Source organism: Mesoplodon densirostris, chromosome 16 (genome assembly GCF_025265405.1).
Source record: "Mesoplodon densirostris isolate mMesDen1 chromosome 16, mMesDen1 primary haplotype, whole genome shotgun sequence".
NCBI lineage: Eukaryota > Metazoa > Chordata > Mammalia > Artiodactyla > Ziphiidae > Mesoplodon > Mesoplodon densirostris.
In genome coordinates, this window is record NC_082676.1 from 34,900,944 (window position 1) to 34,920,764 (window position 19,821).

Sequence of the window (19,821 nt, forward strand, 5' to 3'; positions counted from 1 at the left end):
ATAAAACAAAAAGCTGGTTCTTTGAGAAGATAAACTAAATTGATAAACAATTAGCCCGACTCATCAAGAAAAAAACGGAGAAGTCTCGGGCTTCCCTGGTGGCACAGTGGTTGAGAGTCCGCCTGCCAATGCAGGGGACACAGGTTCGTGCCCCAGTCCAGGAAGATCCCACATGCTGCGGAGCAGCTAGGCCCGTGAGCCATGGCTGCTGAGCCTGCGTGTCCGCAGCCTGTGCTCCGCAACGGGAGAGGCTGCAAGAGTGAGAGGCCCGTGTACCGCAAAAAAAGACTCAAATCAATAGAATTGGAAATGAAAAAGGAGAAGTAACAACTGACACTGCAGAAAAACAAAGGATCATGAGAGACTACTACAAGCAACTGTATGCCAATAAAATGGACAACCTGGAAGAAATGAACAAATTCTTAGAAAAGCACAACTTTCTGAGACTGAACCAGGAAGAAATAGAAAATATAAACAGACCAATCATGAGCACTGAAATTGAGACTGTGATTAAAAATCTTCCAACAAACAAAAGCCCAGGACCAGATGGCTTCACAGGTGTGGTGTGATGAATTGGGAGATTGGGATTGACATATATACACTAATATCTATCAAATGGATAACTAATAAGAACCTGCTGTATAACTAACTAAATAAATAAAATAATTAAAGTTGGAGGGAAAACAGGGACTGATGTCATGAATCTTTTCCTAAGCAAACAGGTATGACAGGAGAGAGAGCAGATAACTCTTTAGTTAAGAAGCTGTTTCAAAAGCCAGAGAAACAAAAGATCGGAGAGAGTGAGGACCAAAAAGCAGTTGGACATGATGGCTGGGTTTCTCTCAGGGAAACATCATGCTCTCTAAGATTTGTAGGTGGATGTTTTGGTCACTGAGGACTTAGTCAGTACTGGTCAGCCTTCTGCTCTTTAAGGGGCCATATTCTCAGGAAAGAGGTGTGAAATATGCACTCCTGATTTATTTCTGTCTTCACAAGTAACTTTCTGCCATTGACATTTCTCTTTCTGTTTCCAGCATCGAGTGGATTTTCTTCAGCTGATGATTAACTCCCAGAATTCCAAAGAAATTGACACCCATAAAGGTAACCAAGGAGAGCTTACGAGGGGCCACTGTCGGTGGGGCGCAGAGCTAGGGGGTGGTTTTGAAAATGTGCAGGAAGTTTTCCAGGCAGCTGGGGATTTCTGCCAAGTTGAAGGAAGACACATGGTCAGATAGAAATGGTAGCCAGAGATACTTCATAGGTGTATGCAGGCATAACTTTGTTCAGAGCTCGAAGGGCAAGTATAACAAGGATGTCATGCCCATCAGTCAGTCATGGTCTGTGGATCACCTACAGCCTCTGGGGAGCTTGTTTCCAATGTCAATTCTCAGGCTCCTCCAGACGCAGTGAGTCAGAACCTCTGCCTGGAAATTTGCATCAAGACTTCATCCCATCAAGAGTCACATTGCCCCAGTGTTGGTTGCCCCTTAACTTGGAACACTTGGTTAAAGTTGTGTTCACTAGCTTAGTATACGGTAAAGTTCAATTTTTTCCTTTGTCATTAACAAGTACCTTATGGGCGAAGCCTTTGAGACTGGAAATATACTATTTCTCTTCAAACTGTCACCCACTAGTTTTACCATCCATGGATGGTTTTTGACTGAAACCATTGTTACTGTGGTGGTTGCAATATGATGACTTTCTAATTCCATCATTCTTCTGTATTTATGAATTGATGTTCTTTTGTAGGGAGAGCTCTCCATTCTCCCCCAATCATTTATTTGTTTATTTATATCAGCATGATCTCATGTATAACTAAAAGTTACTCTCTTACATCATTCTTCATTTTGATTTTCAGTTTCTTTCAGTTTTGTCCACTGGAGCTTTCTCAAGTGCGATCTTGTATTCTCTTTTCTTTTCTTCTTTCTTCTTTTTAAATCTTTTTTTTAACGGACTATTTTTTAGAGCAGCTAGGTTCACAGCAAAGTTGAGTGGAAAGTACAGAGATTTCCAGTATATACATCCTACCCCAACTACACACAGCTCCCCCACTATCAAAAGATGATACCAGAGTTGTGCACTTGTTACAATCAATGAACGTACATTAATACATTATTATCACCCAATGTCTATAGTTGACCTTAGGGTTCATTCTTGGTGTTGTACATTCCATGGGTTTTTGACAAATGTATAATGAGCTATATCCACCATTACAGCACACAGAGTATCAAGTATTCTTTAATCTATCATTTTTTGGGAACTTCCTCACTTTCTGATGTAAGACAGTCCAGGTTTCTCTTTTATTTCCCCTGAGTAGCCCTGGAATCAGCCATTTTTTCCCAAGGAACTCTGGTTCCCTTTAGTGAGAAATGGTATTTAGAAATCAAAATCTGGGATCTTAGGAAGGCTCGTTGCTACTAGGGTTTCTTTGCTTCTATCCTCTCAATGGACAAAGTTAAGAACATCAGATATATTTATACAAGACTGATGAACATAAGGATTTCTATATCACCCATAACCAGTGATATAAACAGCCTTGCTCTTTCAAACAAGAAGTCCCTGATCTTTAGTTTATTCCATGACATGAATACTCCCATGTGGTTAATTTCAAGCTATGAATGGTTTGACAACCGTCTCACAAGATTCTTGAATTTTAAAAAATTGTTCCTGAGCAGGGACGAGCTGATGCCAGCACACCACTATAAATATATCTGAAACTATGTGTAGATCTTTTTCACACTCATTTTGTATTGTGTGTGTGTGTGTGTGTGTGTGAATTGCTTGGTTGGGGCAGGTACCACGTTGATCTGAGTGCTCTACGTAACTAAAGGTCCTACTTCAGTCCCATCAAATAGATAAGAGCCTGATCACGCTTGGTCTCTTGGGAGAAAATAAAAAGAGAGACCTATTTATAATTACATGGGCTGTTTAGTGAGACTAAAGGAGAGCAAAGAGAGGGGGTGTGTACTGAGAAGATGACATTCAGGCCATGATTGAATAAGCATTGCTAATTCCACTCCCTGGCCCCTATTTTTCTATATTGCGTGCTGACTAATACCCTTCTAGGGAGACATTTTTCCTTCTGCTACTTTAATGCCATTGATTAGACTAGGGTCAATCACAGTTCTTTTAGCTTTTAGTCAATCTCTGTAGTTTCTGTACATATCTGAGATCCCCCAGAGAAGACTTATGCCCCAGGTCTTCCATTGCCTGATGCCTGTCAAATGTATAATCCATGCTTCTCAGGCCAGGTTTTGCTTGCAAATCATCACATATCGTGAAAGTTCTGATTCTGTAGTTCTAGTTTAGGATTGAAGACTCTGAATTTCTCATAAGTTCCCAGATGTTGGTGATGCTCATGGTCCATCAACACACTTTGAGTAAAAACAGCCTTATGTTGTTCTAAGTTCCCACAAACATGTTTAGATAAAAAGTAACTTCATTTTCCCTATAATATAGCCTCAGTCTTGTAAAATCTGCCAAAGAATCAAGTTTTACTTTAGCTAGAATAATTTAAATTATTCTGGAAGAGAATGTTACCCCATATTAATTACAGCTAAAGCACTTTTAGGATTATCCAAGGGACATACTAATAGTACTGTGTAAGTTAGACAAAATTGCTGTCTCTTGAAATTACCCAGCTGTGCCGTGAGGGAGGTGGCATAGTCAGCAGCAGGGGCCGAGGAGAGTATAGACACTGGGGAAAACTGGATTCAGACAATTCTTGCTTTTTTCTGGCTCTTTAAGGAAGACATGAGAACACAAAGCACTACCAGTTTAATTTTCAATTGCTTTTACATTTTCCTGCTAGGGATTTGGCAGTTTCATTTGGATTTCTCATCATCTAAACTGTGATGTTTTATATTGATGTGATTTACCTAAAATGTCCCTCCTCTCCTTTTAGTTCTGTCTGACACAGAACTCGCGGCCCAAAGTATTATCTTTATTTTTGCTGGCTACGAGACCACTAGCACTTCTCTTTCCTTCATTATATATGAATTGGCCACTCACCCTGATGTCCAGCAAAAGCTGCAGGAGGAGATTGATGCAACTTTCCCCAATAAGGTGAGTGATGATACCTGGAGAGAGAGGGGGAAGGTGAAGCCTTAGCAAGAATGCCTACTCATCACTTCTTAGAATATATTTGCAAAAAGCATGAGCCTCAAATCTTTAACCTGTGCTATTTAGGAAGGATCTAAAGCATACAAAACAAAGGGAAAAACATAGGTTATGTGTGGTACACACAGGAATATAGGTACTGTGGAAAAAATGCTGGTACTGGCATATCATACATTACAGTATGCCATGTAAAAATCACAGTACCTCAGTGGCATCTAACAGTAAGCATTTATTGCTCCAGTGTCTGCATAGTTAGTTATCTGTTGATATGGCTGGACTTCCTTGGTTCTGGGTGTTGGCTGATGTAGGCTGGCCTTGGCTATGCAGTTGGGGTGACTCAGCTCCACACGTGCTCCACATGTGTCTCATACTCCACATGTCTGCTTCTCAGGGCAATGGCAGATGGCACGAGCAGGAAGCCCAATCATGTGGGTGACTTTCAAATTTCTGCAAGCACCACACTTAGCCAACTTTCCACTGGTTCAAAGTGAGTCACCTGGCCAACCTGAGTCAGAATGGGAGGCACTACTGGGTTAATTGACAAAGGGCATGGACCCAGGAAGGACTGGAGAACTGGGACCATTAATTCAGTCTACCGCCCTCGGTACACTGCAGACTAGGAGGAGCCTTGTAACAACAAAGGGCTTAAAGTAGGAAACAGAGGACGTGAGTTTGAGCCCTAGCTGTGGTTTTAGACAAGTTTTATCACCTTTCAGAATCCTGAGTCCTTCGAATACAAGATAAGGATAGATTGTAGTGCCTACCTAAGTTAGAGATGATCTGTCTTCTCTGGTAAATCTCACATTGGGATTCTTTTGATGCAATAAGGTGAAAAGGTCACTAAGAGACAGGCTAGCTAAAGCATTGTGTTCTCCCCTTTTTATAATAATACTTATAATAACAACACTATTGGCTAACATTTGCTTCTTACGATATATGTCTATCTAAGTACTTTCTAGTTATAAATGAATCTAACCTTCATAAAATTCTGTATAAGTCAGGAGAAGGTAGGTTATGCCTCAGTAACAGGTTAGCCCTCAAATCTCAGTGGCTTTACAGAGCAGAGGTTTACTTCTAACCCACATCTACATGACAACATGGCTTGTTAGTGGAGGATGGGAGCGGGCAGCTCGGCTCCACAGCGTTACTCGGGGATACAGGCTAAGAGGCTCCACCTTCCTGTAGCTGCCTTATCTGGAGCATGAGGACTTCCTGTTGTCTGGGGAATAAGGGACTCGAACGTTGCTCACTGGCTTTTCAAATGATTTGTCCCCAAACTGACATAATCGCCTCAGTTCACAGACCATCGGCAAAGCTGGTTTCCTGTAACTTCCAGTGGGCTGGGAAATACAGGGACTACGTGGATACTGGGTGAGCAGTGAGTGTCTCTGCCACAGAAGCCTATGAAGTGTCAACTCTAATTATCTCCATGTAACATTTCAGAAACCTGAGCGACAGAGAGATGAAATACTTGCACATACTAGTCGTGTACCTAGTGGTGAAAACGCCAACCTATGTGCCAGGGTGTCTGTCTCCTGAGCCAACTCTTTTTTTTTTTTTCTTTTTGCGGTACGCGGGACTCTCACTGTTGCGGCCTGTCCCGTTGCGGAGCACAGGCTCCGGACGCACAGGCTCAGCGGCCATGGCTCACGGGCCCAGCCGCTCCGCGGCATGTGGGATCTTCCTAGACTGGGGCACGAACCCGTGTCCCCTGCCTCGGCAGGCGGACTCTCAACCACTGTGCCACCAGGGAAGCCCATCCTGAGCCAACTCTTACCCTCTACAATGTTACCCCTTAAATATAACCCCATGTGACAGCCACGTGTCACCCCCACTGGTCTCAGATCTCTGCCAAAAGTGGAATTCTTTGTGGTGTGAGGAGAGCTGGCCTCTGGGGCTGGAGTGGCTTGTTTAGACCTTCAGACCTTACAGTCACCCCTGAAGGGACAACAGGAGACTGTTCCAGCAACAGATGCTGTGGCTGAGGGTAGTGTTCTCATCCTCTTGTAACTTTCCCTGGATCTGAAATTGTGTTCCTTGTAGCACCCAATCTTGCTCTTTGTTTTTGTATTTGGTGTAGAAAGGAACTCGTTACTCCCCAAATCATTTATAGAGTTTTCATATAATATAATGCTTCCAAACTTTATATGTATAATGAAAAGAATTAGCAGTCAGGAGTTTTCAACTAAAAACCTTTATGTTGAGCAGGGGATTTGCTCTTTTATGCATTTCTTTCCTTGGTACAAATGTAGTGGCCTCACTTTCAAAAGGAAACAGTGACTTTGGCCTATTTCACTTAAGACTAAGGGTCATAGTCTATTGGTCACGTTTGTTCTCATGAGAAAGAAAATACACTAGACGATAACGTGCAGGATTTCAGGCCCTGTTTAGGGCCTTGTCCTAACATCTCCCATAGTCATAACTACGCTACACACCTCTGTGGGCCATTGAGCAGGTCAGAGCACATGATAGATATTAAAATGTCTATAAATGCTAAGGTCCTCTACCAATTTAAATTATTCCCTGGAGCTCCTAACATTTCAGTAGGACTACACAGATGGAGTTGAAGGTTGATCCGAAATCTTAATTTATCAAAATCTCTTTTTCTCTTCCCAGGCACCTCCCACCTACGAGGCTCTGGTACAGATGGAGTATCTTGACATGGTGTTGAATGAAACTCTCAGAATATTCCCAATTGCTGGTAGACTTGAGAGGGTCTGTAAGAAGGATGTGGAAGTCAATGGGGTGTTCATTCCCAAAGGGACAACAGTGGTGGTGCCACTCTTCGTTCTTCACAACGACCCAGAGCTCTGGCCAGAGCCTGAGGAGTTCCGTCCTGAAAGGTACAAGATCCTGAGGAAAGAACACCCACCCTGATCCTTTTTGGTGCTTGCATATTTTGACAACTCTTATTATAGTTGACAAGTGGGTGATCATGCAATAATTTATTTGTATATCTTTTTATTGTTGGAAGGTTTTTCTCTTTAAGGGTGTTCATTATATGAGTCAAAATTATACAAAGTATAGACTAGAAAAAGAAAATTATAGCTGTCTACCTTCCTAATACCTTAAGATAGGCCTCATTAATAATGTCATATATATCCTTATGGACATTTTTCTATGCATATATAGATTTTAAAAACAGGATGGTATTATACTTTATTTGGTTTTGAACTTCTTACTTTATTTAACAGTAAAGTATAAACAACATTCTATGTGTATATGTTTGTATGCATATGCCATAATTTACCTAACCACTGTCTTTTTATTTTCTTTAAGCCTTTCTCTCTGCTCTCTCTTAGCTCTCTGAATTCACCCCATGTTCCCACATTCCATATTTTTAAACATTGGCTACATTTCCTCTAGCATTATTGTGAGAGTGCAGGCTGGGGACCTAGAGGTCTCATCCCTGATGGTTCAAGCAGCTTCACTGAGGACGGATGGGCACACAGGTGCCCTGGTTCTGTCTGTGGCTGCACACCTGGGTCAGGTCCCTTCTACCTCAGTATTTGGTGACTTTCCAAAGTGAAGTCATCTGTTCTCTACATGTCTGAGATTTCCTCCTTGGACGGGTCTTGAGCATCCTCTTCTGGGAATTCAGAGCCAAGATCTGGTTTGGGCACAGACTGGACCCTGGAAAGAGTTAATGCTCTCCCTTTTAGTGTATGGTAAGCAAAATTTGGAATGAACTTTTTAGGCCAGTAGCTGAGATCTAGACCTTTATTACACCGTATCAGCTCCCTGATGGCCAAGAGTTGTTTTGTTTGCCATGGTGTCCCGAGTGCTAGCACAAGGGTGACACATAGCACTTATTGACAGAAGAGTCAGAGTGGACCAAGTCCTCTGTTTTCTGGGCCAGAGAACCTCTGCAGTTCTTCCAAGCTCAGTAGCTCCCTGTCCTGCAGCTTCACGAGCCTGGAACCAGAGACCACTCACTGTACTTCCCTTTGATTCATTCAGTCGTTAAGCAGAGAATAAATGCTCACCTGTGGGTCAGGGACTGGGCCAGGCAGTGAGAAATCCAAAGGTTAGGAAAAAAGCCCATTATGGAAAATTTTTAAAATATTCACAAGTATGTGTGATTTGACACATACACTGGAATACTTTATAGGCACAAGCCTATGAAATACTTTTTTTTTTTTTTTTTTTTTTTTTTTTGCGGTACACGGGCCTCTCACTGTTGTGGCCTCTCCCGTTGCGGAGCACAGGCTTCGGACGCGCAAGCTCAGCAGCCTGTCTCATGGGCCCAGACGCTTGGCGGCACGTGGGATCTTCCCGGACCGGGGCACGAACCCGCGTCCCCTGCATCGGCAGGCGGACTCTCAACCACTGCGCCACCAGGGAAGCCCCTGAAATACTTTATTTAAGAAAAATTTTCAACATCTTTATTGGAGTATAATTGCTTTACAATGGTATGTTAGTTTCTGTTTTATAACAAAGTGAATCAGCTCTACATATACACATATCCCCATATCTCCTCCCTCTTGCGTCTCCCTCCCATCCTCCCTATCCCACCCCTCTAGGTGGTCACAAAGCACCGAGCTGATCTCCCTGTGCTATGCGGCTGCTTCCCATTAGCTATCTATTTTACATTTGGTAGTGTGTATAAGTCCATGCCACTCTCTTACTTCGTCCAAGCTTACCCTTCCCCCTCCCCGTGTCCTCAGGTCTGTTCTCTACATCTGCGTCTTTATTCCTGTCCTGCCCCTAGGTTCTTCATAACCATTTTTTTAAAGATTCCATATATATGTGTTAGCATACGGTATTTGTTTGTCTCCTTCTGACTTACTTCACTCTGTATGACAGACTCTAGGTCCATCCACCTCACTACAAATAACTCAATTTCGTTTCTTTTTATGGCTGAGTAGTATTCCATTGTATATATGTGCCACATCTTTTTTATCCATTCATCTATTGATGCATGCTTAGGTTGCTTCCATGTCCTGGATATTGTAAATAGAGCTGCAATGAACATTGTGGTACATGACTCTTTTTGAATTATGGTTTTCTCAGGGTATATGCCCAGTAGTGGGATTGCTGGGTCATATGGGAGTTCTATTTGTAGTTTTTTAAGGAACGTCCATACTGTTCTCCATAGTGACTGTATCAATTTACATTCCCACCAGTAGCACAAGAGTGTTCCCTTTTCTCCACACCCTCTCCAGCATTTATTGTTTCTAGATTTTTTGATGATGGCCATTCTGACTGGTGTGAGGTGACACCTCATTGTAGTTTTGATTTGCATTTCTCTAATGATTAGTGATGTTGAGCATTCTTTCATGTGTTTGTTGGTAATCTGTATATGTTCTTTGGATAAATGTCTATTTAGATCTTCTGCTCATTTTTGGATTGGGTTGTTTGTTTTTTTGATATTGAGCTACATGAGCTGCTTGTAAATTTTGGAGATTAATCCTTTGTCAGTTGCTTCATTTGCAAATATTTTCTCCTTTTCTGAGGGTTGTCTTTTCATCTTGTTTATGGTTTCCTTTGCTGTGCAAAAGCTTTGAAGTTTCATTAGGTCCCATTTGTTATTTTTGTTTTTATTTCCATTTCTCTAGGAGGTGGGTCAAAAAGGGTCTTGCTGTGATTGATGTCATAGAGTGTTCTGCCTATGTTTTCCTCTAAGAGTTTGATAGTGTCTGGCATTACATTTAGGTCTTTAATCCATTTTGAGTTTATTTTTGTGTATGGTGTTAGGGAGTGTTCTAATTTCATTCTTTTACATGTAGCTGTCCAGTTTTCCCAGCACCACTTATTGGAAAAGCTGTCTTTTCTCCATTGTATATCCTTGCCTCCTTTGTCATAGATTAGTTGACCATAGGTGCGTAGGTTTATCTCTGGGCTTTCTATCCTGTTCCATTGATCTATATTTCTGTTTTTGTGCCAGTACCATACCGCCTTGATTACCGTAGCTTTGTAGTATAGAATTCAGGGAGCCTGATTCCTCCAGCTCCGTTTTTCTTTCTCAAGATTGCTTTGGCTATTTAGGGTCTTTTGTATTTCCATACAAATTGTGAAAATTTTTGTTCTAGTTCTGTGAACAATGCCATTGGTAGTTTGATAGGGATTGCATTGAATCGGTAGATTGTTTTGGGTAGTAGAGTCATTTTCACAATGTTGATTCTACCAATCCAAGAACATGGTATATCTCTCCATCTTTAATTTCTTTCATCAGTGTCTTATAGTTTTCTACATACAGGTCTTTTGTCTCCTTAGGTAGGTTTATTCCTAGGTATTTTCTTCTTTTTGTTGCGATGGTAAATGGGAGTGTTTCCTTAATTTCTCTTTCAGATTTTTCATCATTAGTGTATAGGAATGCAAGAGATTTCTGTTCATTAATTTTGTATCCTGCTACTTTACCAAATTCATTGATTGGCTCTAGTAGTTTTCTGGTGGCATCTATAGGATTCTCTATGTATAGTATCATGTCATCTGCAAACAGTGACAGCTTTACTTCTTCTTTTCCGATTTGGACTCCTTTTATTTCTTTTTGTTCTCTGATTGCTGTGGCTAAAACTTCCAAAACTACATTGAATAATAGTGGTGAGAGTGGGCAACCTTGTCTTGTTCCTGATCTTAGTTGAAATGGTTTCAGTTTTTCACCATTGAGAACGATGTTGGCTGTGGGTTTGTCATATATGGCCTTTATTATGTTGAGGTAAGTTCTCTCTATGCCTACCTTCTGGAGGGTTTTTATCATAAACGGGTGTTGAATTTTGTCAAAAGCTTTTTCTGCATCTATTGAGATGATCATATGGTTTTTATCCATCAATTTGTTAATATGGTGTATCACATTGATTGATTTGCATATATTGAAGAATCCTGGCATTCCTGAGATAAACCCCACTTGATCATGGTGTATGATACTTTTAATGTGCTATTGGATTCTGTTTGCTAGTATTTTGTTGAACATTTTTGCATCTATGTTCATCAGTGATATTGGCCTATAGTTTTCTTTCTTTGTGAAATCTTTGTCTGGTTTTGGTATCAGGGTGATGGTGGCCTTGTAGAATGAGTTTGGGAGTCAATCTCCCTCTGCTATATTTTGGAAGAGTTTGAGAAAGATAGGTATTAACTCTTCTCTAAATGTTTGATAGAATTCACCTGTGAAGCCATCTGGTCCTGGGCTTTTGTTTGTTGGAAGATTTTTAATCACAGTCTCAATTTCAGTGCTTGTGATTGGTATGTTTATATTTTCTATTTCTTCCTGGTTCAGTCTTAGAAAGTTGTGCTTTTCTAAGAATTTGTCCATTTATTCCAGGTTGTCCGTTTTATTGGCATATAGTTGCTTGTAGTAATCTCTCATGATCCTTTGTATTTCTGCAGTGTCAGTTGTTACTTCTCCTTTTTCATTTCTAATTCTATTGATTTGAGTCTTCTCCCTTTTTTTCTTGATGAATCTGGCTAATGGTTTATCAATTTTGTTTATCTTCTCAAAGAACCAGCTTTTAGTTTTATTGGTCTTTGCTATTGTTTCCTTCAGCTCTTTTTCATTTATTTCTGATCAGATCTTTATGATTTCTTTCCTTCTGCTAACTTTGGGGTTTTTTGTTCTTCTTTCTCTAATTGCTTTAGGTGTAAGGTTAGGTTGTTTATTTGAGATGTTTCTTGTTTCTTGAGGTAGGCTTGTATAGCTATAAACTTCCCTCTTAGAACTGCTTTTGCTGCATCCCATAGGTTTTGGGTCATCGTGTTTTCTTTTTTTTTTTTTTTTTTTGGATTGGAAAACCTAATATTGTTTATTTTTTTATTTTTTTATTAGTTTCTGCTTTATAACAAAGTGAATCAGTCATACATATACATCTGTTCCCACATCCCTTCCCTCATGCATCTCCCTCCCTCCCACCCTCCCCATCCCACCCCTCCAGGCGGTCACAAAGCACCGAGCTGATCTCCCTGTGCTCTGCGGCTGCTTCCCACTATCTATCTACCTTACGTTTGGTAGTGTATATATGTCCATGCCTCTCTTTCGCTTTGTCACAGCTTACCCTTCCCCCTCCCCATATCCTCAAGTCCATTCTCAAGTAGGTCTGTGTCTTTATTCCCGTTTTACCCCTAGGTTCTTCATGACATTTTTTTAAATTCCATATATATGTGTTAGCATACGGTATTTGTCTTTCTCTTTCTGACTTACTTCACTCTCTATGACAGACTCTAGGTTTCATTTTCATTTGTTTCTAGGTATTTTTTGATTTCCTCTTTGATTTGTTCTGTGATCTCTTGGTTAGTAAGTAGTGTATTGTTTATCCTCCATGTATTTGTATTTTCTACAGATTTTTTCCTGTAATTGATATCTAGTCTCATAGTGTTTTGGTCAGAAAAGATACTTGATACAATTTCAATTTTCTTAAATTTACCAAGGCTTGATTTGTGACCCAAGATATGATTTATCCTGGAGAATGTTCCATGAGCACTTGAGAAGAAAGTGTATTCTGTGGTTTTTGGATGGAATGTCCTATAAATATCAATTAAGTCCATTTTGTTTAATGTATCATTTAAAGCTTGTGTTTCCTTATTTATTTTCATTTTGGATGATCTGTCCATTGGTGAAAGTGGGGTGTTTAAGTCCCCTACTCTGATTGTGTTACTGTCTATTTCCCCTTTTATGGCTGTTAGCATTTGCCTTATGTATTGAGGTGCTCCAATGTTGGGTGCATAAATATTTACAATTGTTATATCTTCCTCTTGGATTGATCCCTTGATCATTATGTAGTGTCCTTCTTTGTCTCTTATTATAGTCTTTATTTTAAAGTCTATTTTGTCTAATATGAGAATTGCTACTCCAGATTTCTTTTGATTTCCATTTCCATGGAATATCTTTTTCCATCCCCTCACTTTCAGTCTGTATGTGTCCCTAGGTCTGAAATGGGTCCCTTGTAGACAGCATATATATGGTTCTTGTTTTTGTATCCATTCAACCAGTCTGTGTCTTTTGGTTGGAGCATTTAATCCATTTACATTTAAGGTAATTATCAATATGTATGTTCCTATTACCATTTTCTTAATTGTTTTGGGTTTGTTATTGTAGGTCTTTTCCTTCTCTTGTGTTTCCTGCCTGGAGAAGTTACTTTAGCATTTGTTGTAAAGCTGGTTTGGTGGTGCTGAATTCTCTTAGCTTTTGCTTGTCTGTAAAGGTTTTAATTTCTCCATCGAATCTGTATGAGATCCTTGCTGGGTAGAGTAATCTTGGTTGTGGGTTTTTCCCTTTCATCACTTTAAATATGTCCTGCCACTCCCTTCTGGTTTGTAGAGTTTCTGCTGAAAGATCAACTGTTAACCTTATGGTGATTCCCTTGTATGTTATTTGTTGTGTTTCCCTTGCTGCTTTTAATATTTTTTCTTTGTATTTAATATTTGATAGTTTGATTAATATATGTCTTGATGTGTTTCTCCTTGGATTTATCCTATATGGGACTCTCTGCACTTCCTGGACTTGATTAAGTATTTCCTTTCCCATATTAGGGAAGTTTTTGACTATAATCTCTTCAAATATTTTCTCAGTCTCTTTCTTTTTCTCTTCTTCTTCTGGGACCCCTATAATTCGAATGTTGGTGTGTTTAATGTTGTCCCAGAGGTCTCTGAGACTGTCCTCAATTCTTTTCATTCTTTTTTCTTTATTCTGCTCTGCATTAGTTATTTCCACTATTTTATCTTCCAGGTCACTTATCTGTTCTTCTGCCTCAGTTATTCTGCTACTGATTCCTTCTAGAGAATTTTTAATTTCATTTATTGTGTTGTTCATCATTATTTGTTTGCTCTTTAGGTCTTCTAGGTCCTTGTTAAACATTTCTTGTATTTTCTCCATTCTATTTCCAAGATTTTGCATCATCTTTACTGTCACTACTCGAATTATGTTTCAGGTAGACTGCCTATTTCCTCTTCATTTGTTTGGTCTGGTGGGTTTTTACCTTGCTCCTTCATCTGCTGTGTGTTTCTCTGTCTTCTCATTTTGCTTAACTTACTGTGATTGGGGTCTCCTTTTTGTAGGCTGCAGGTTCATAGTTCCCATTGTTTTTGGTGTCTGCCCCCAGTGGCTATGGTTGGTTCAGTGGGTTGTGTAGGCTTCCTCGTGGAGGGGACTAGTGCCTGTGTTCTGGTGGATGAGGCTGGATCTTGTCTTTCTGGTGAGCAGGACTGCGTCTGGTGGTGTGTTTTGGGGTGTCTGTGACCTTAGTATGATTTTAGGCAGCCTCTCTGCTAATGGGTGGGGTTGTGTTCCTGTTTTGTTAGTTGTTTGGCATAGGGTGTCCAGCACTGTAGCTTTCTGGTCATTGAGTGGAGCTTGGTCTTAGCGTTGAGATGGAGATCTCAGCGTTTGATATTACGTGGAGCCGGGAGGTCTCTGGTAGACCAGTGTCCTGAACTTGGCCCATCCACCTCAGAGGCACAGGCCTGACACCTGGCCTGAGCACCAAGACCCTGTCAGCCACACGGAATTATCAAGATAGTGGTCACTGGCAAGTGAAACCACAAGAGAAGAGGCCCGTGCTGTGCCTGGTCTTGCTGAGCAATTTTCAGACTTCAGCTCATTCTGGCAAGAGGGCGACTGGATCAGTGAGGCAGGGTGGGGTCCATGAGGCGGGCGGCGCTCAGCTGGTACGCGGTCGAAGCCCTCGGGGAAGGCTGACATCGGCCCAGCCTCTGGCCTCCTGTAGCTGGGGCCTCTTTGCGGTCTCCTTCCCGGCGTCAGCTCGCTCTCACTCCTGCTTTGGCGGCTGTGCCTTTACCCTGAGCTTCTTCACTAGGCGAGCGCTCCCTGAGGTGATGCACAAAAAGCACAGGCCTAGCTGAAGCATGAGAAACAGGGGTGGAGCCACCTGAAATACTTTCAGTGTACCTGTATGTGCACATTCCCTGCTTAACAACCATCAGCCCACGTCTCTGTCCCATCCACATGCCACTGCTGCCCTTCTCCATGTTATTTTAAGTCACAGTGTCTGTAAATATTACAAAATGTTTTGAAAAAATACATAACTGCAATGCCATTATCACTTTCCCCAAATATACATTTTTTTCCTTGACATATTCAAATATCGAGGAGTCAAGTTTGAATAGAACAGAGGTCTAACCATCAAGGAATTTATAGGCTAGTGGAACAGATAGACAAGGAAATCAGTGGTTATTCTGGAGTAGAGTCATATGCCCATGTACATATTCTGACCTAAGCATCCCCTGTGTGGGGGAGAGACAGAGAGACAGACAGAGAATGACACAAAGGAATTGGAAGGGATAGGAGAGGAAAACAATTGAAAAATAACAATTTAAATACTCAGAGACGTTTCTCCAGCTTCCTTCCCCCATGAGCACATGACCTACATAAGTGTGCGTGGAGATGGGAACCCATGTTTCCTTCAGCCAGTCTCATTTCCTAACTGCCATTCAGAGTGTGAACATCTCACCACCCTGAATGTAATTTTAGTGTTTAAAGGTAAATTTTCTTTAAACAGCATTTATCTCACCCCTGTAGAGTCAGGGGAATGGGAAGGATCCATTCTCACACAAAATAACCACAGCAGGATTCAATGACTAGACCACACAGGTATCTCTTATGCTACTGGTCCAAGAGTTAAGTTAAAACCTCAGATCTGGAGCTCTTGTGGTTTTTCTGTTTCATTAACTTGTTTCATCTACTTTTATGGTTACAGGTTCAGTAAGAAGAACAAGGACAGCATAAATCCTTACACATACCTGCCTTTTGGAATTGGACCCCGAAACTGCATTGGCATGAGATTTGTTATCATGAACATGAAACTTGCTCTCGTCAGAATCCTGCAGAACTTCTCCTTCAAACCTTGTAAAGAAACACAGGTCAGTAGTTAATTTTCTGCATGAATAACATTTTATTGGGAGTTTTTTTTTAACTGATGGGTCTCTATATACCTAAGCATGTTATCAATTCAAAGAATAATTTATTCTATTAGCCAGAGAATCTGTTTGGAGCCATCTGAAATCTTTCATTGTCAATCATCCATGGAGGGCTAAGTCTGTGGCTTTATAAAGCCCCAACTATAAAGATCATCTAGAGTCAATGCAGTTAGCATGAGATGATTATATATGGTGTGTTGAACTTCAGAAACATCTTAAATTTGGTTTCAAGTCCACTGGAATGAAGGGAAGTGTGTGCACAGTCATGAGAGAACACACTGAAAAGTCATGGCTCTCCAGTGATGCCCTTCTCCACCAGAACTTACAGCAGCTCTCCTGACCTGGTTCTCAGCCTCTGCTTGTATAATGAAATTGACGGGGAGCTTTAAAAAAGCCCTGATGCCTAAGTCATCTCAGACTTTCTAAAATAATTCACCCGGAGTGTGGCATTCAAAGCGGCCCCACTGATTCTCCTGTGTAGCCACAGTGAGAACCCCTGCTGGAAAGCATTTCTGCCAGATGTGAAGGACTCCCACAGCCCCCTCACCTTCCAGGGGTCCTGCTGCCATCAAGCTGGGCTCCCTTTACCTTCTAATAATAACTCTATGTGTGCTTTTCCCCGCCCCCATTCTGTTCTTCCCCCTTCAAGTTCTAGTTTAACCCCAAGCCCCTCCGTGGAGCCTTCCCCACCCAGTCCACAGCCCACTCTCCCCTCTGCTCTGTTATCAGTTACCACAGGCTGGCATCATGGATCCTACCACCTAACTTAACACTTTGCCATGGAACCATCCAGTTTGGTTCTTACGTTTTCTTTGCCCCTAAGAATACCCTTAACTCTAGCTTCTCATTTTATTCCTTTAATAAACTCCCAGTGCTGCCTTGCAGTCATCCGGTAAATGCTTGAAGAGTGACTTTCAGTTGAGTTAGATTTCTGGGACACAAATTATGTTCAGTTTGAACTTTTAAAATATTAAAAAAAATGACATGTAGGGCTTCCCTGGTGGCGCAGTGGTTGGGAGTCCGCCTGCCAGTGCAGGGGACGCGAATTCGTGCCCCGGTCCGGGAGGATCCCACGTGCCGCGGGGCGGCTGGGTCCGTGAGCCATGGCCGCTGAGCCTGCGTGTCCGGAGCCTGTGCTCCACGACGGGAGAGGCCACAGCGGTGAGAGGCCCGTGTACCGCAAAAAAAAAAAAAAAAAAAAAAAAAGACATGTAAGTACATGCTTAGTGTGTGTGTGTGTCTATTTGTCTGCAGGGGAAATATATGTATGTCATATGAAATTTTAAAATACAAGGTGTTACATATATAGAAAGATCTGGAATCTCTCCTCTGAGGAGCACAAAGAACAGTTACCATTGTTCATTCATATCAAGCACGGCCCTGTAATAAGGCTTTTTTTCTAGGAGTCACACATTTAGTAAGCAGCTACCCCACTTGAGTAGGCTTTCTCAGGGAAGAGGAGGATAGAGACGGTTTCCATTTTACTCGTGGGCGTCTGTGTGTCCATAGTGTAGGTGTGTACAGACAGGGGACTTAGCCCTGAGAGAAAGGGGGCCTCTGGCACACCTGGGAAGGGCAGATGCTCCCTGAAGCTCCACCCAGGCATCCACAGGCTGGGGCTTCTCTCCTCCATGACAATTTGCTTGCCCTTCAGTCAACTGAGATTAGAAGGTCACTGTTGGTTCCCCCAGCTCTGAAGGAGCAACTGGGTGAAAAGGGGCTAAAAGTCTCAGACCAAACACTGTGGCCATCAGAAGTTCACCATTTGCGCTACACTTGGAGCCAGGAGGTGTTAAGAAACAGACATAATGCTTCACAACGACCTCTTCCCATCATGAAACTGGGTGGATTCTACTGGGAGAGGTGATTGGACGCTTTAGAAGTTGAGGAATGTGCTTACAATTAAAATTGTAATACCTACGCAGGATTACCTTGTAAGTTCCAACATACACAAAATTACCTCTATATCCTTTTCCGAGAAATTTTGCCATAATGCCTAAGAATCTGATATGGTTTTTGTTTGTTTGTTTTGCGGTACGCAGGCCTCTCACTGCCGCAGCCCCTCCCGCCGCGGAGCACTGGCTCCGGACGCGCAGGCTCAGCGGCCATGGCTCACGGGCCCAGCTGCTCCGCGGCACGTGGGATCCTCCCGGACCAGGGCACAAACCCGCTTCCCCTGCATCGGCAGGCGGACTCTCAACCACTGGGCCACCAGGGATCCCCTCTGATATGTTTTTAAAACAGTATTTTTGCTTAAAATTTAAATCAATAAAGAACACAGGCCAACCTGATTTTGTATCAAGCCTGGTACAGAATAGGTGCTCAATAGATATTTTGCTGAATGAATGATGGATGAATTCTTTCACTATCCCTCTTGACACAGCTTATAGAATAAATATAAAGAATCAAAGATAGGTAGGGAAAATTGAATGGAGGTGTGCAAAAGGTACAAACTTCCAGTTATAAATAAGTACTAGGGCTATAATGCAAAACATGATGACTATTGTTAATATTTCTGTATGGTATAAGAGAGTAGGTCCTAAGAGGTCTCACAAAGGGAAAATAATATTTCTCTTTTCCTTTCCTATCTATATGGGATGATGAATGTTAACAAAACTGTGGTAATAATTTTATGATATATGTAAGTCAAATCATTATGCTGTACACCTTAAATTTATGCACTGCTGTAAGTCAACTATATTGCAATAAAAATGGAAGTTAAATTCTGATAGGACATGAAAAGGGAATACCGTGAACAACTGTTTTCCCATGTTTTATAATATACGTTAAATAGACCAATTCTCTGAAAGACACAAACTATTAACATTCAATCAAGAGAATATAGACATCCTGGCTGTCCCTATATCTGTCCCTCTATCTATCAAACATATTGAATCGGTAGTTTAAAAAAATCAAATATACATGATGCTAAAAGTAGCTTTTACATGTTTGTAAAGCATTATTGTCCATAATGTATCTCGTCTACTTTGCTTTTTTTTTGTTGATGGGGCTCCATTAATCGGTTCTCATGTGTTTGTTTAAATGTTGCAGATCCCCCTGAAATTTCTCACTCAAGGACTTACACAATTGGAAAAACCTGTTGTTCTAAAGGTTGTGTCAAGAGATGCAAACATAAGTGGAGCCTGACTTTCTCGAAGGACATGGGCTTTGATCTTCAAGGAAGCTGTATCACCTGAGACTTTATTTACTTTGTGATAAAACCATTAAATGAAGATAGGCTTCACCTACTGCCCTTGATGGATGACTAGGTATTCTGCCCAATCATTTAGCTTTCTCACTGTCTATGTGGAGTGTTATATATTGCGTCATATAAAGGAGATGACAAGTAAGTGCCGGATACTCAACTTCATGGGTTCTCCTAGGACCATCTGCATCCACCTGCAGTTAGTACCATCTACTCCTCCTGAGCACTGGTCAGAATGAAAATTTCTCGACAAACTCTAATGAAAATAAGAATGATTGTGGTGACTGAAGTAGTGACATTTATGTCACAGATTTTATTTTGAATATTCTAAATTAAATATTACATTGAGCAAGTCAATAAATATCTCTTTACAAAGTATTATCTGATGCCTTTGTGCACATTAGGGGGAATGTATACAGCAGAATCAGAGAGACTCAGGGACTAAATGCTTTTGACCATCACAATCCCTGGTGGGTGGGGCCTTTTAAAAACTACAGGTTGACATATTAAATAGATAAGAGTTCATTGACTGTGACTTTGCCCAGTGCTTAGAAATCTGCCTTTTAAATCTACCTTTATAGTTTAAATCTACCTTTTTTGGAGCACATATGTTTTGTTTCTTTCTTTTTAAA

General features: G+C 41.2%; 1 protein-coding gene across 1 annotated transcript in view; it reads left to right on the forward strand.

Annotated features, from left to right (window-relative positions):
• The window catches only part of LOC132476620 (cytochrome P450 3A28-like), a 42,792-nt gene extending 23,661 nt beyond the window's left edge, over window positions 1-19,131 (forward strand). The window contains exons 9-13 of the mRNA XM_060078699.1: window positions 1,035-1,101; window positions 3,905-4,065; window positions 6,736-6,962; window positions 15,765-15,927; window positions 19,036-19,131. Coding sequence (XP_059934682.1) covers window positions 1,035-1,101; window positions 3,905-4,065; window positions 6,736-6,962; window positions 15,765-15,927; window positions 19,036-19,131 — 714 coding nt within the window. The remainder of the gene's footprint in view (window positions 1-1,034; window positions 1,102-3,904; window positions 4,066-6,735; window positions 6,963-15,764; window positions 15,928-19,035) is intronic.
• Window positions 19,132-19,821: the final 690 nt, after the last annotated feature.